At 40.0% G+C, this 13,761-nt stretch overlaps 1 protein-coding gene across 4 annotated transcripts in view; it reads left to right on the top strand.

Moving 5' to 3' along the window:
* The first annotated feature begins 318 nt into the window (after nt 1-318).
* Nucleotides 319-13,761, top strand: part of LOC122657100 (pentatricopeptide repeat-containing protein At5g42310, chloroplastic-like) — a 28,334-nt gene continuing 14,891 nt past the window's right edge. The window contains exons 1-4 of one of the 4 annotated variants that reach the window (XM_043851874.1): nt 319-444; nt 584-652; nt 1,014-1,309; nt 1,400-2,253. In XM_043851874.1, the coding sequence (XP_043707809.1) occupies nt 437-444; nt 584-652; nt 1,014-1,309; nt 1,400-2,253 (1,227 nt within the window). In that variant the 5' untranslated portion in view covers nt 319-436. Of the gene's footprint in view, nt 445-536; nt 653-1,013; nt 2,254-13,761 lie in introns of all 4 variants that reach the window. The other 3 variants (XM_043851872.1, XM_043851875.1, XM_043851873.1) reach the window with 3 other exon arrangements.

Raw genomic sequence — 13,761 nt, 5'->3', positions numbered from 1 at the left:
ATTTACCTAATTATTTTAGGTGTTACAAGTGATGTTGTATAAAAGGTCTACCAAATGTTGTTTTTGTTAATGATGATATTGCTTTTATATTAACGCCTGATAATACTCTAAATTTGCTTAGAAGGCAGTCCATCGATTTGTTTTTTGTATGAATATGATGATGTAAATACCTTGTTTATACCTTAATATATACATATTTTCTCTCTGCATAAAGAAATATTTTTTTTTTTTTTTTTTTTTTTCTGTTTTTGTTTTTTTCTAGGTTGTGATATTTTCTTCTTCACAAAATCCATAATCCATACTTTCTCTTTTGCTGGATTAATGCCGATATCACTTCGAAACTCTTTAATCGTTTAGATTTTGTTTTCATCGTCTCTGAAGTTTGAGTCGGCTCTCTAAAGCCTTTTACCCTGCTATCAATCAAAACCCCACTTTAATGTTCAGGTAAGTTCACGAGGAAGAGCTCTCGGCACTTAATAAATCGATTGATTGGTTAATTTTTTGATTCTCTTTCTTTCTCTTGGTTTGTTTATCAGAAATCCATTTGGAAGCTTAATAAACTAATAGAAGTTCTGTATTGCAGAAAATGTGGAGCTGCAGAGATACCTTTCAGTTGCTGCTCTCTCTTTGTTACAATGAAAAGCTCTATAAGGTAACCTGTTGGTAATTTAGTTCTGAGAAATAATTTCCTTCCAAAAGTTCAGACTCTTTGATAAGGTCACAAAGATTTTTAATGCATGGTGAAAATTTCGAAATAAGTTTAAAACAAGACTCATTCTTATGAGCAACTGTTAACACTTGAGTTTGAAGTAGTTTGAACAAGTTAGGTTGCATAGTTGAGCTGACCCATTTTCTATAAGCACTGTTAGTGCATTTTATGAATTGGGCCTTGTTTGGGGAAGATATTGGACATTTGGACTCAATTCTTGTCCTCCTTCCCAGTCCCCTATTTTGGCAGTGCGGAAAGAGAAGGGCTGTTTTTATCATACTAATCTTCAGCTTGTTGTTTGCAGGAAAGTGAATATTTCCATCGGAGCATGTAGTCACAATTTTCAGTCACCCCCCAAATCACCATCATTATCAGCCTTCCATGGATTCTTGCTTCACAGCAGTCCCAGGAAATACAAGAAATCATTGTTTAACTCATCACCAAGCAATGGGGTGGAAGAAGAAATTGGTTTATTGGTTTCTCAGAGATCTTCAATTACCAAAAGGGAGTCAATATGTGAGCACTCAGATATGTTTAGGGATGGAGAAGAATTTTCTTTTGAACTATATGAAAATTTGATTTGTACCTGCTGTGAAGTAGGTGAGATTGATAAATCTATGTTTTTACTTTCTCAAATGGACGCTGTAGGATTTCACCCCAGTTTGATGTGCTACACTTGTTTGATTGAAGCCCTTGGAAGTGTTGGTCGGACTCTTGAAGCCGATGCTCTTTTCCAGGAAATGAGATGGTCTGGATTTGAGCCGACAATTCGAGCTTATAATGTTATTCTTAAGGGGTTCTTCAAGAAAGGGCTTTTAGGGCTTGCAGATAGGGTTTTGGTTGAAATGGATCATTTGGGCTTGAAAAGGAATCAAGAAACGTATGAGATTCTTTTGGATTACTATGTCCATGCTGGGCGATTGGAAGATACCCAGTTGATTATCAGTGAGATGAAGCAGAGGCATTTGCAACTGAACACTAATGTGTATAGCAAGGTTATTGGTCTTTATAGGGACAATGGGATGTGGAAGAAAGCAGTAAACATCATGAGAGAAATGAGGGAAATGGGGTTATCACTTGATAGACGGATCTATAATAGCATAATTGATTCGTTTGGGAAGTATGGTGAGCTGGACCAAGCTGTAGAAGTATTTGAAAATATGCAAAGAGAAGGCATAAAACCAAATATTGTGACATGGAATTCTTTGATCCGGTGGCATTGCAAGGCTGGGGATCTCACTGGAGCTCTTGAGTTCTTTAGTAAGATGCAAGAACAAGGGTTGTATCCAGATCCCAAGATCTTTATTACTATCATCAGTCGTTTGGGGGAGCAAGGGAAATGGGATGTCATCAAGAACAATTTCGAGAGTATGAAAAGCAGAGGGCTTCAGAAAAGTGGTGTCATTTATGCTGTCTTAGTAGATATCTATGGGCAATATGGGAGATTTCAAGGTGTTGAAAATTGTCTGTTGGCTTTGAAGTCAGAAGGTCTAAAGCCTACAGCTAGCCTGTTTTGCACGTTAGCAAATGCTTATGCTCAACAGGTGATATATATGTTTCTAACTAGCTGTCTGTTTTTTTCTATATTTTTTCCCTATCATAGTACTGTTTCCCATCATGATTGATGAGTCCCTCTCAGAAGTCTCTTAAATTTATGAACCATCGCCAATGCAAAAGAGCCTTTTTTTTTTTTATCAAGAGGAGATGATTGAACTATTGAAGTACAACGGTGCAATAGTCACGCTAATTAACATACATCTTGTTCATGTATAACACACTGGATCAGCATTCCTCACCATATAGGAGCTTAAGATATTGCTCCATGGAAAACCATTATCCAGTTTTCGTAGATTGGCTAGTCTGATACAGAAGGCATGGGCATTACATGGTGAAGAATCTTCTTGAGAAGGGAACCTCTCTGAACTCTAGATGGGGGTTGTAAAATTTGGGACCCAGTCAATATCAGCAAATAACTTAGAGTAGGGAGGTAAGTTTTTCTGATATGAATCTCAAGCTGCAAACTCAGGTATATAACCTGATGTAGATCGATTCCATGGACTGAGGTATCGCCGCAGGAATCAGCCAAGGACTGCCCATCACACCAACAAGTGGACCAGTCTAAGGGGCCTTAGTGCCAACCAGCATAGCTGGGCCAGCCTACTACTGGCTGGGTGTTCTGGGGCTCACTCAAAGCCCTAATCCTGGGGAATTCCAGCAGTTTCTATTCTATCTTGCAAGCTGGATCTTCTAGAAGACATAGTTGCTGTTTTATTTGTTTCTATTTTAAGTCTTAGTCTAAGGCAGTAAGTAACTGAGGCTGCAAGTTTGTATTGTTTCTATTTTTGTTACTTAGCAAAGTTTAATTTACTTGTAACTCAAGTCTCAACCCTTCCCGAGACTTTCTATTTTCGTTGTTTCTATTTTGGGCTCAACTCTTAGAGTCTATATATTGTAATGGCCCTTAGAGGCCTCCCCAATGACTTAATGAAGTTGAATGTTAATTGCTTTGTGCAACTATTGTCCTGAGAGACGCTGCGAGGGTAAGATGCCCAGGCTGAGATAGCCATCTATCCCTATCCCCCTCCTTCCGTACTCGACCCCCTTTCTCATTCTTATTCTTATTTTGTTTCCTGCATCTGCAATTAAGTAGCCAACCCCCATTACTGAAGCTTGTAGTCTCTTCTGGAGATCACCACATAGCTGCACACCTTCTGGAGTTTGATCACTGATCAGTGGCACCAATCACACCTTGCGGTTGGGTTAGTTTCTAATTCCTGCTACTGGTTTGAGTATGGATTTCTCTGCAACTGAGCGACCATTGTTGTTGCAAGTTTTGTGATCACATCATCCAACAAGGAGGGCCTCTCGGCCTGAGTCTGGGTCAGGTCTGACTTCAGATCTGCAACTTACTGAAACCCCTTGATCTGTGCTACCGGCTGGTCTGTTCTGAAGGCTACTGCTGCTGCAACTTGAAGGAGCCATAACACTGCAACTGCCATAACACTGCAACTGCTGATTGGAATCATCCCAGAATTGGAGGGTTGTCCTTACACCATAAGAACTACTTTCGATCCTAATTTAGTCCTCTTTTGCTGGCTGGTTTGGTCTATTCATGCTAAGTTTCTATTTTCATGTTTTAGTTTCTAATTTGGTGACCTATTGATATCTCCACATCCCACCCTTAGTTTGGTCTATAATTTTCAGGGATTCATCCTCTCTACAGGACCCCTCTTTGGTTACAAGGTTAGGTCCATCCAACATGCATTAATTCCGGGATTGCAATTTTTCTTGTTGACTGGAACCTACAGCAGCCCTGCTGGCTGTGACCTCTATTGCTGGGACTGATAGACCTTATTGTGGGTGATATTTGGGGTTGGATGGACCATGATCTAGCCTTACATTAACTTGGTATCAGAGCTATGGCTGAGGGAAGTATCAACAATCCCCACCAAGCTCCATTAAATTCTAGTGATGCAAATGCTTTAGCTGTAAGACAGTTAACAGAAACATTATCAACTATGGAGTGAGATATCCAAGAGTTAAAGGAGTTCACCGGACAGTCATGTGGACAACAGCAATCCATTGTCAATAGACCTTCTCGATTCCCTCTTCGTCAACCACAAAGGATCATACGTACACCAGCCACGTATGACGATGAAGCTACTGATTATCTTGCACGATGACAAGATGACAAGCACAAAGTAAAGCTTGAATTGAAGGACTACAATGGGTAGTGTAGTCCTAGATAGGTAGGAGACCTACTGGGAGCCAAACAACCAGGATCTGTTGAGCTGCTGGTTCGATGGGGCAGAATTGAGGTTTTAGGTCAAATTTAGGGTTAGGGTTAAGGTAATAGGGATGTCTTATATGGTAAAGCTAGGCAGGTGTAGGGGAGTCTAATGAACTAGGTTTTAAGGGTTTTGGATGGGTGGAAGTAGGTTAAGTGGATCTGGGCAGCAACTAGGATTACGGTTATGAAAGGTGGAAGATGATGGAATCTAGGGTTTATAATAATAGTAAATCAGGTGGTTGAATGGGTTTAATATTTTAGGTTGAGTATGGTTAGGGTGGAGGGGAATATATGCTGAGTTACAGCTAAATCAGATGGTTAAATCTGGAGTTATGGAGGTTTCCTAGTAGAGATAGGAGAGGGGTAAAAGTATAATTTCAGACAATCGGCTGGGTGGATGGTACTGAAATTTGGATCGAGTTTCTTTTAGGGTTTGAGGAAGATTCGACCAAACTTTTAGCAGGTTCTAACGGTTAGATTTGGCTGGGCAGAATTCTCACGAAAATCACCTTGCATGTGACCTTCTAGCATAGTTTAAAATCTGGCGATATCTTGGTATCTTGGGCTGATCGAGATGGCCGAAATATCCGAAATATACCAAAATATGGTATTTTTTCTGCCATATTTCGGCGCTCCATCTCGGTGGGTTTTTGGCCATATTAAGGCCTAATACTTCATGTACACCCTTATTTAAGCTAAATAAACACATTTAAACCTTCATATTGCAAAAAAAAATGAACTCAAAGCAGTGTTTTGGGTTAGCACCCTTGATTGACAGTATACGGTCGCCGACCCTGATGTATAAATAGTTAAATACACATTGATTAGGTACTAAAAGACATGTAAGAAATTTAAACAAAGTAATGAAACAAAAATAACTCTTAAGTCATAACGTATAACTCATAAACTCCATAATAGTCAATAGTTCAATACTCAATAGTCAATACTCATACTCAATAGTCAATATACAAAGTCACAAGTTCACAACTCACAAGAGTGCAAGACTCACAAGAAATATCACAAAATATCCTGAAATATCCTGAAATATCACGAAATATCACCGAAATATGAACTTTTTCCATTTCACCTTGCCATTTCGTCTCGGTTTTGTCGAGATTTCCGAAATATCCCGATATATCAGCGATATTTCGCGAAATCTTGAACCATGCCTTCTAGAAGGGAAGAAGAATAGTTGCAGGTTTAGAGTTCTAATGGACCTATGGTTTTAATGGTGGAGGAGGAAGGTAAGAAGGTTTAAGTGAATTAGGGTTTAGGGAAATTCAAATAAAATAGAAGGGGGATGTTAGGGTAGATTCTAGAGGGTTAGGAGAAGAATGGGGAATGGTGAATAATGCTAAACACTTACTTGGAGTTGCAAGTCTTCAATGGCAGCAGCTTGAAGACACTTAGAAGGACCTCCCAATCTACAAGGTGCTAGGAGTTGATCGGAGTCCACCAATCCTTTCACTTTGATATGACTCACAAGGCAACCTTGGTATTACTCACTAGGCAACACTCAACAGAGCAGAGCAGCAGCTATGATAGCAAACAAAAGCTTTTTCATTAATCAAATTCGTGTTTAATGTTTGCCCACCTTACAACCATATATAAAAGACTCAAAATTAGACTCCTACACTAAAAAGGAAAAGCCTAATCCATTCCTTAACCTACTAGGTAACTTAAACTAACTAGGAAACTGAAATACTAAAGGAAATAGACTCAAAACATGACTAGACTTATAGAGTCTTAATCCAACGAACTTAAATAACAATTAAATAGTCACATGACCACTTAAGTTGTCACATGACCACTTAACCAAGTCACATGATCACTTAAGTGATCACATGACCACTAACTAAGGAAATCTACTTACTAATCCCGTATGTGACCTTACTACCCATAGTTTAGGCCCATAAAAGTGGCCTATTACATCTAAAACCCATGGGATAAAAGACCCAACATGTATATAACCCAACCTTAAACTTATTCCTAATAAAAAAAAGCCCAATTTGTTGATAAATCTGCATCAACTCTCCCCAGCTTGAAAAAATTCGTCCTCAAATTTTGCAGTGATGAGGGGGAAACAACTTGTGAGTAGCAGCTTTAACCGTCCCCAAATAAAATTCCGGTAATGTCGGAATATCAAGAATATAGTCTTCAAGGCGTGGAGCTTTCTCTTCAAAGAACCATGGTGGTAGAACAAAGTCTACGTGATCGACTTCTGAATCAATATCAAGTATGTATGGTATGTTCATACAGTCTTCAACAGTGGTAACCTTTTCATCTATGACTTGAAGCACAAGCTATACCTCTTCAAGAACAGCATCTTGAATGCCAATAATTTCTTGTAGTGTGTTCTCAACCACCTCTTCATCTTCTGCTGTTTTAGCTTTTTCTACTTTGGTTTCTTCGACATTGACCACTTCAGTCGGATCTTCTACATGTTGACTTTCCATCTTTGAAGCTATAGGGGTTGTCTCTTTCTTTTCATCACAATTCACTGTCACTTCAGCTTTATCTTCAACTTGTGCTCTCTCAATTTCCTTTGGCAATGAAAATTTGTATTCTCTACACCTGTCTTTCTTGTGATCTCTAGACCTTTCTCTGTCTTCTCTGTAATCCTTGTGCCTCCTAAGAGGTTGGTGGAATTGGGATTGCACCTGATATCTATCCTTGTCCATGGGCAGATTACTGTCTCTAACAGGAGTAACCTGTCGTTTTAAAATTTGTTGTAATTTTTCATTCGTAGTTCTCATTTTTCCAAGTGTAATCCTCTGTTCAGCAGAGAACTTTTGCAACATCTCAAGTATTGTAGCCATAGGATCGGGTGCTGTTGGCAGCATTGGTCTACCATGTTCATCTATGGCTCTGATACCACTTAATGTAGTCCTAGATAGGTAGGAGAACTACTAGGAGCCAAACAACCAGGATCTGCTGAGCTGCTGGTTCGATGGGGGCAGAATTGAGGTTTTAGGTCAAATTTAGGGTTAGGGTTAAGGTAATAGGGATATGTCTTACATGGTAAAGCTAGTAGGCAGGTGTAGGGGAGTCTAATGAACTAGGTTTTAAGGGTTTTGGATGGGTGGAAGTAGGTTAGGTGGATCTGGGCAGCAACTAGGATTAGGGTTTGAAAGGTGGAAGATGATGAAATCTAGGGTTTATAATAACAGGAAATCAGGTGGTTGAATGGGCTAAATATTTAGGTTGAGTATGGGTAGGGTGGATGTTGAAAGTTACACCTAATTTAGATGGTTAAATTTGAAGTTATGGAGGTTTCCTAGTAGAGATAGGAGAGAGGGGTAAAAGTATAATTTCAGACGATCGGCTGGGTGGATGGTACTGAAATTTGGATCAAGTCTCTCTTAGGGTTTGAGGAAGATTCGACCAAAATTTTAGCAGGTTCTAACGGTTAGATTTGGTTGGGCAGAATTCTTGCAAAAATCACCTTGCATGTGACCTTCTAGAAGGGAAGAAGAATAGTTGCAGGTTTAGGGTTCTAATGGATCTATGGTTTTAATGGTGGACGAAGAAGGTAATAAGGTTTAAGTGAATTAGGGTTTAGGGAAATTCAAATAAAATAGAAGGGGGATGTTAGGGTAGATTCTAGAGGGTTAGGAGAAGAAGGGGGAATGATGAATAATGCTAAACACTTACTTGGAGTTGCAAGTCTTCAATGGCAGCAGCTTGAAGACACTTAGAAGAAGGACCTCCTGATCTACAAGATGCTAGGAGTCGATCGGAGTGCAATCCCTTCACCTTGATATGACTCACAAGGCAACCTTGATATTACTCACAAGGCAATACTCAACAGAGCATAGCAGCAGCTATGGCAGCAAACAAAAGCTTTTTCATTAATCAAATTCATATTTAATGTTTGCCACTTTACAACCTTCTATAAAAGACTCAAAATTAGACTCCTACACTAAAAAAGAAAGGCCTAACCCATTCCTTAACCTACTAGGTAACTTAAACTGATTAGGAAACTGAAATACTAAAGGAAATAGACTCAAAACATGGCTGGACTTATAGAGTCCTAATCGAGCCCAACTTAAATAACAATTAAATAGTCACGTGACCACTTAAGTGATCACATGACCACTAACCAAGGAAGTCTACTAACTAATCCCGTATGTGACCTTACTACCCATAGTTTAGACCCATAAAAGTGGCCTATTACATCTAAAACCCATGGGATCAAATGCCCAACATGTATATAACCCGACCCTAGACTTATTCCTAATAAAATAAGCCCAATTTGGTGATAAATCTGCATCAATGGGAAGGCTGATCCCATATTATTCTATGACTAGTTATGCGCGCTTGACAACTATTTTGATTGGTTTACTCTATCTGAGGAGCGAAAAATGAAGCTGGCCCATACCAAGCTGATTGGGGCAGCGAGAGAGTGGTGGCATACACAAGAGGAAAGGTTGTACCGCAGTCATGATGAGCCTACCACATGGGAGGAAGATAAAAGCCAAATTGAAGGAGAAATACTTACCCTCCACCTTTCTTCAAAGACTTCACGATCAACTCAACACTATTTGCCAAGGTACCATGACCATTGAAGTATACATGGACAAGTTCAATGACTAACTGTTACACACCAGAGTTGATGAAGATGATGATCAACTTTTATCCTGTTTCAAGCTGGGATTTAGGGCTGATATACGGGACAAGATGAGAGTGGTCGAGATACATAGCTTAAGTGATTGTTTCAAAAAGGCTCTTGATGCAGAAGACTTACTTAAAGTAGCCCCTCGTCGTTTTACTCCTCAGACCGGTGATGGTAAGAAGACCTTTACCCCTAATAAATCTTGTGGATTCCCTACCCGAGCTCCACAAGCTACACAGGATTAATATAAGGCACCTATCGTTAATAGGGAAAGGAGTGGGACCAAATGTTTTCACTGTAATGGGTATGGACATTTTGCTAAATTCTGTCCGCAGCGAGGTAAGTCTAATTTTGTAATTGTGGTCATGGAATCCAACACTGAGATGCTTGTATGTGAACCCCAACTTGATGACGATTGGGCCATTAATGCTGCCCTTCAGGGCGAGGATGTCGACAATACCCTGGATGATGTGTATGATGATAATATCTACGAGGTAAACGTCGTGACAAGAATTCTGGTCGCTGAGCAAAAGGGGGAAGATTGGCGATGCCATGTATCTTTATACCTTGACGACTAGAGAATAAGAAGAACATAGAAGAAGAGGGAGGAAAGATCACACTTGATCTCAAAGATGAATAACTAAAAGGAGGGAGATCAGATCTGGAATACTGATGCCGTATTCACAGTTTAACAACTCCCAAACTCAATAAAAATCAAGATTCTTTACTCTAATCATGCTTAGCTGATGGGGGTGTATTATAGATGTAGATCGAAGCACAAAGAAGAAAATAACAAAAATAAAATTCAGGAAAAGTAACTGTTCACGTGAACAGTACCACGAGTTACTGTTCACGTGACACTGTTTATGTGGTACTGATCACGTGAATAGTGCTGCGGGCCCACCTTGACAGCTGGCTAAGAGGAGGGTTGTTGAGGTTCTTTTCACTCTTCTAATTTGATTAGTTTCTATTTTCAAATTTAGAACGAATATTTCATTGCAATAGGGTGGTTTTGGAAGCGGAGAGGAATAGTCTTGAAGCCAACACACGTCATGGACATCTACAACGAGTTGGCGAGGCCGAATTTAAAGAGGCCCTACGAAAGATGAATGTAGGTAAAACACCGGGACCGGATGAGATCCCAATTGAAGTGTGGAAGAGCTTAGGAGTTCGGGGGGTATCTTGGTTAACCAAGCTGTTTAACAAGATTTTGGAGTACAAAGAAAATGCCAGATGAGTGGAGGAGAAGCATTGTAGTTCTGATTTATAAGAATAAAGGTGATATCCAGAACTGCAATAACTATAGAGGCATAAACTAATGAGTCATACCATGAAACTATGGGAAAAAATCATTGAAGCCCACCTAAGAAGAGAAACTGATATATCGGAGAACCAATTTGGTTTTATGCCAGGGAGATCCACGACGGAAGCTATTTACCTTCTAAGGAGGCTTATGGAAATATTTAGAGCTTACAAAAGGAACCTCCATATGATCTTTATCGACCTAGAAAAGGCTTATGATAGAGTCCCCAGAGAGTTCATTTGGCATGTCCTAGGGAAGAGCAGTAGTTCCATTAACTATGTGGATATAATTAACAACATGTATGAGGGCGTGGTGACAAGTGTCAGAACCGCAGAGAGCCAAAGTAGTGAATTCCCTATTACAATTGGGTTACACCAAGGGTCAGCTCTAAGCCCTTATTTGTTTGCGCTCATCATGGATGATTTAACCAGACACATTCAAGATGAGGTCCCTTTGTGTATGCTTTTCACTGATGATATTGTTTTGATTGATGAGACAGTGGAAGGGATTAATGCCAAGTTGGAGCTATGGAGATCAAACTTGGAATCACAAGGTTTTAAGTTAAGCAGAACAAAGACAGAATATATGATGTGTAACTTTAGTCAAACTAAGAGAAGTGATGAAGTGGTGAAACTTGAGGAGCGTGAGTTACCACAAAGCGAATGCTTTAGATACCTGGGATCAACCATTAACAAAGAGGGTGATATAGAGGATGATGTCTCCAATAGAATTAAAGTAGGATGGATAAAGTGGAGAGGTGTTTCGGGAGTATTATGTGACAAACGCATGCCTATTGTTGTAATATGGGTTTCAAGGGTAAAAATGTCATAGGGGTAATAGTGTCCTTGTACCCATTCTGGAACGTTCTTTCTCTATTATAAATAAAGGTCGGCTGTAGTCACTCTGACTCTAATTTTTCATGTGATGCTTGCACTCTTTCTAAGCAAACTCTGAATGTTTATCCTATTTCTGATCATTGTAGTGTAACACCTTTTGGATTAATTCATTCTAATGTATGGGGCCCTGCCCGTTGTGTGTCTATATCTGGTTTTAGATGCTTTGTCACATTTATTGATTGCTATAGCCGTACTACTTGGGTGTATTTGATACATAGCAAGAGTGATGTGTTTGCTTTTTTTCGGTTGTTTCACAAAATGGTACAAACTCAATTTGATGGAAAAGTTAAAATTTTACGGTCTAACAATGACATGGAGTACATGGATGGAGCTTTTCGGGCATATTTAGACACTAATGGTATTATTCACCAGACTTCTTGCGTTGATATCCCAGCTCAAAATGGAGTAGCTGAACGCAAGAACAGACATTTGTTGGAGGTGATCTGCTCCCTTATGTTTGCCATGAATGTCCCTCCTCGTTTTTGGGGAGATGTCATTCTTGTAGCCACCTACTTGATTAATTGGCTACCTTCCCGGGTGCTCACAGGTCGCTATCCACTGGATGTTCTGTTGGGATCTTCAACATTTAGTGTTCCACCCAAGATATTTGGCTGTATGGTCTTTGGTAGAAATCATCATCCTTATGGGAAGTTTGATCCGAAGGGCCTTCGATGCATATTTTTTGGATATTCAGCCACACAAAAAAGGTATAAATGTTGTCATCCTCCCACACAAAAGCTTTATGTAACCATGGATGTGGTTTTTTGGGAGTCTGAACCGTACTTCGCACCATCGGTACCTCTTCAGGGGGAGGATTCAAGTAATCAAGATGTACCTCTGATAGCTCCATTAGATGTACATGTACCCATCATTGAAGATGAAACTATTGAGTTGGAAGATGGGATTACCAGTCAAGAGCAAGAACTAGGACAGAATGGAGAGCCTATAATTCAGGGGGAGTCTGGAGATCAAAGGAAAGAACCGAATCAGGTGCAGACCTTTGTTCGTGGAACTTTTTTTCCTCCTCAAGGAGTTTTCTTCCCTCCTCGTGAAGCTGGGCACAAAGAGACCACCACCACTGCACCCACACAATCAATACCTGCTCCAAGTCCTAGTCGTCCATTTGGTAAACCTATTTCTGATCCAAGTCTTAACCTTCCTATTGCAGTCAGAAAACCAAAGCGAAGTTGTACTCTACATCCAATTTTGAATTTTATCTCTTATAATTCTTTAACTCCTTCATTCCATGCCTTTGTTTCCTCTTTGTCTTCCATCTCTATTCCTAACAGTTGGCAGGAAGTAATAGCTGAGTAGGAATGGAAGGTAGCAATGGATGAAGAAATGCATGCCCTGGACAAAAATAGAACCTGGGATGTGGAAACTCTTCCACAAAGAAAGAAACCCGTTGGTTGTAAATGGGTATTTGAAGTAAAGTACAAGCAAGATGCGATAGTGGATAGATACAATTCGAGATTGGTTGCCAAAGGGTTTACCCAAACCCATGGGATCGACTACCAAGAAACCTTTGCTCCTGTAGCAAAGATGAATACTGTTCGGGTGATTATTTCTTGTGCTGTAAACCAAGGTTGGAGTCTTCAACAACTTGATGTCAAGAACGCATTCATACATGGAGAGTTGGAAGAAGATGTCTATATGGAGATACCTCCAGGATTTGCTTCACCAGAAACTCAGGGAAAGGTATGCAAATTGAAGAAGGCCTTATATGGCTTAAAGCAATCACCTCGAGCCTGGTTTGGTCGTTTTCATAAAGCCATGGTTGCCAATGGCTATAAACAAAGCAATGCTGACCACACACTGTTTGTAAAAAGAGTGGGACAGTATATCACTATTCTGATCGTCTATGTAGATGATATAGTGATCTCTAGAAGTGATGCACAAGAAATTCAGAAGTTGAAGACCTACTTGGGCGCATAATTTGAGGTCAAAGACTTGGGCTGATTGCGGTATTTCTTGGGAATAGAGGTTGCCTATTCAGCTAAGGGTATATATCTTTCCCAGAGAAAAGACACTCTTGATTTGTTGAGTGATACTGGGAGGCTTGGGTATAAACCCGCAGGTACACCTTTGGAGCCTAACACACACCTGAAGAGTAAAGAAGGTGACCCTGTGGATAAGGGAAGTTATTAGAGACTGGTTGGGAGATTGATATATTTATCCCATACCCGGCCAGATATTGCATTTGCAGTAAGTGTAGTCATCCAGTTTATGCATGATCCTCACTCTTTACACTTGGAGGCTGCATATCGGATCCTAAGGTACCTGAAGTCTTCCCCTAGTAAAGGAATCCTATACTCTTCACATAGCCACCTCCAGGTAGAAGCTTATATTGATGCGGATTGGGCAGGCAGCCCTGATGATAGAAGATCAACATCTGGCTATTGCACCTATGTTGGAGGAAACTCAACTACTTGGAGAAGCAAGAAGCAG

This window comes from Telopea speciosissima, chromosome 3 (assembly GCF_018873765.1).
Source record: "Telopea speciosissima isolate NSW1024214 ecotype Mountain lineage chromosome 3, Tspe_v1, whole genome shotgun sequence".
In the NCBI taxonomy this organism is placed as follows: domain Eukaryota; kingdom Viridiplantae; phylum Streptophyta; class Magnoliopsida; order Proteales; family Proteaceae; genus Telopea; species Telopea speciosissima.
Note: the sequence above shows the minus strand (reverse complement) of the source record. Positions and strands in the feature narration are given on the sequence as shown.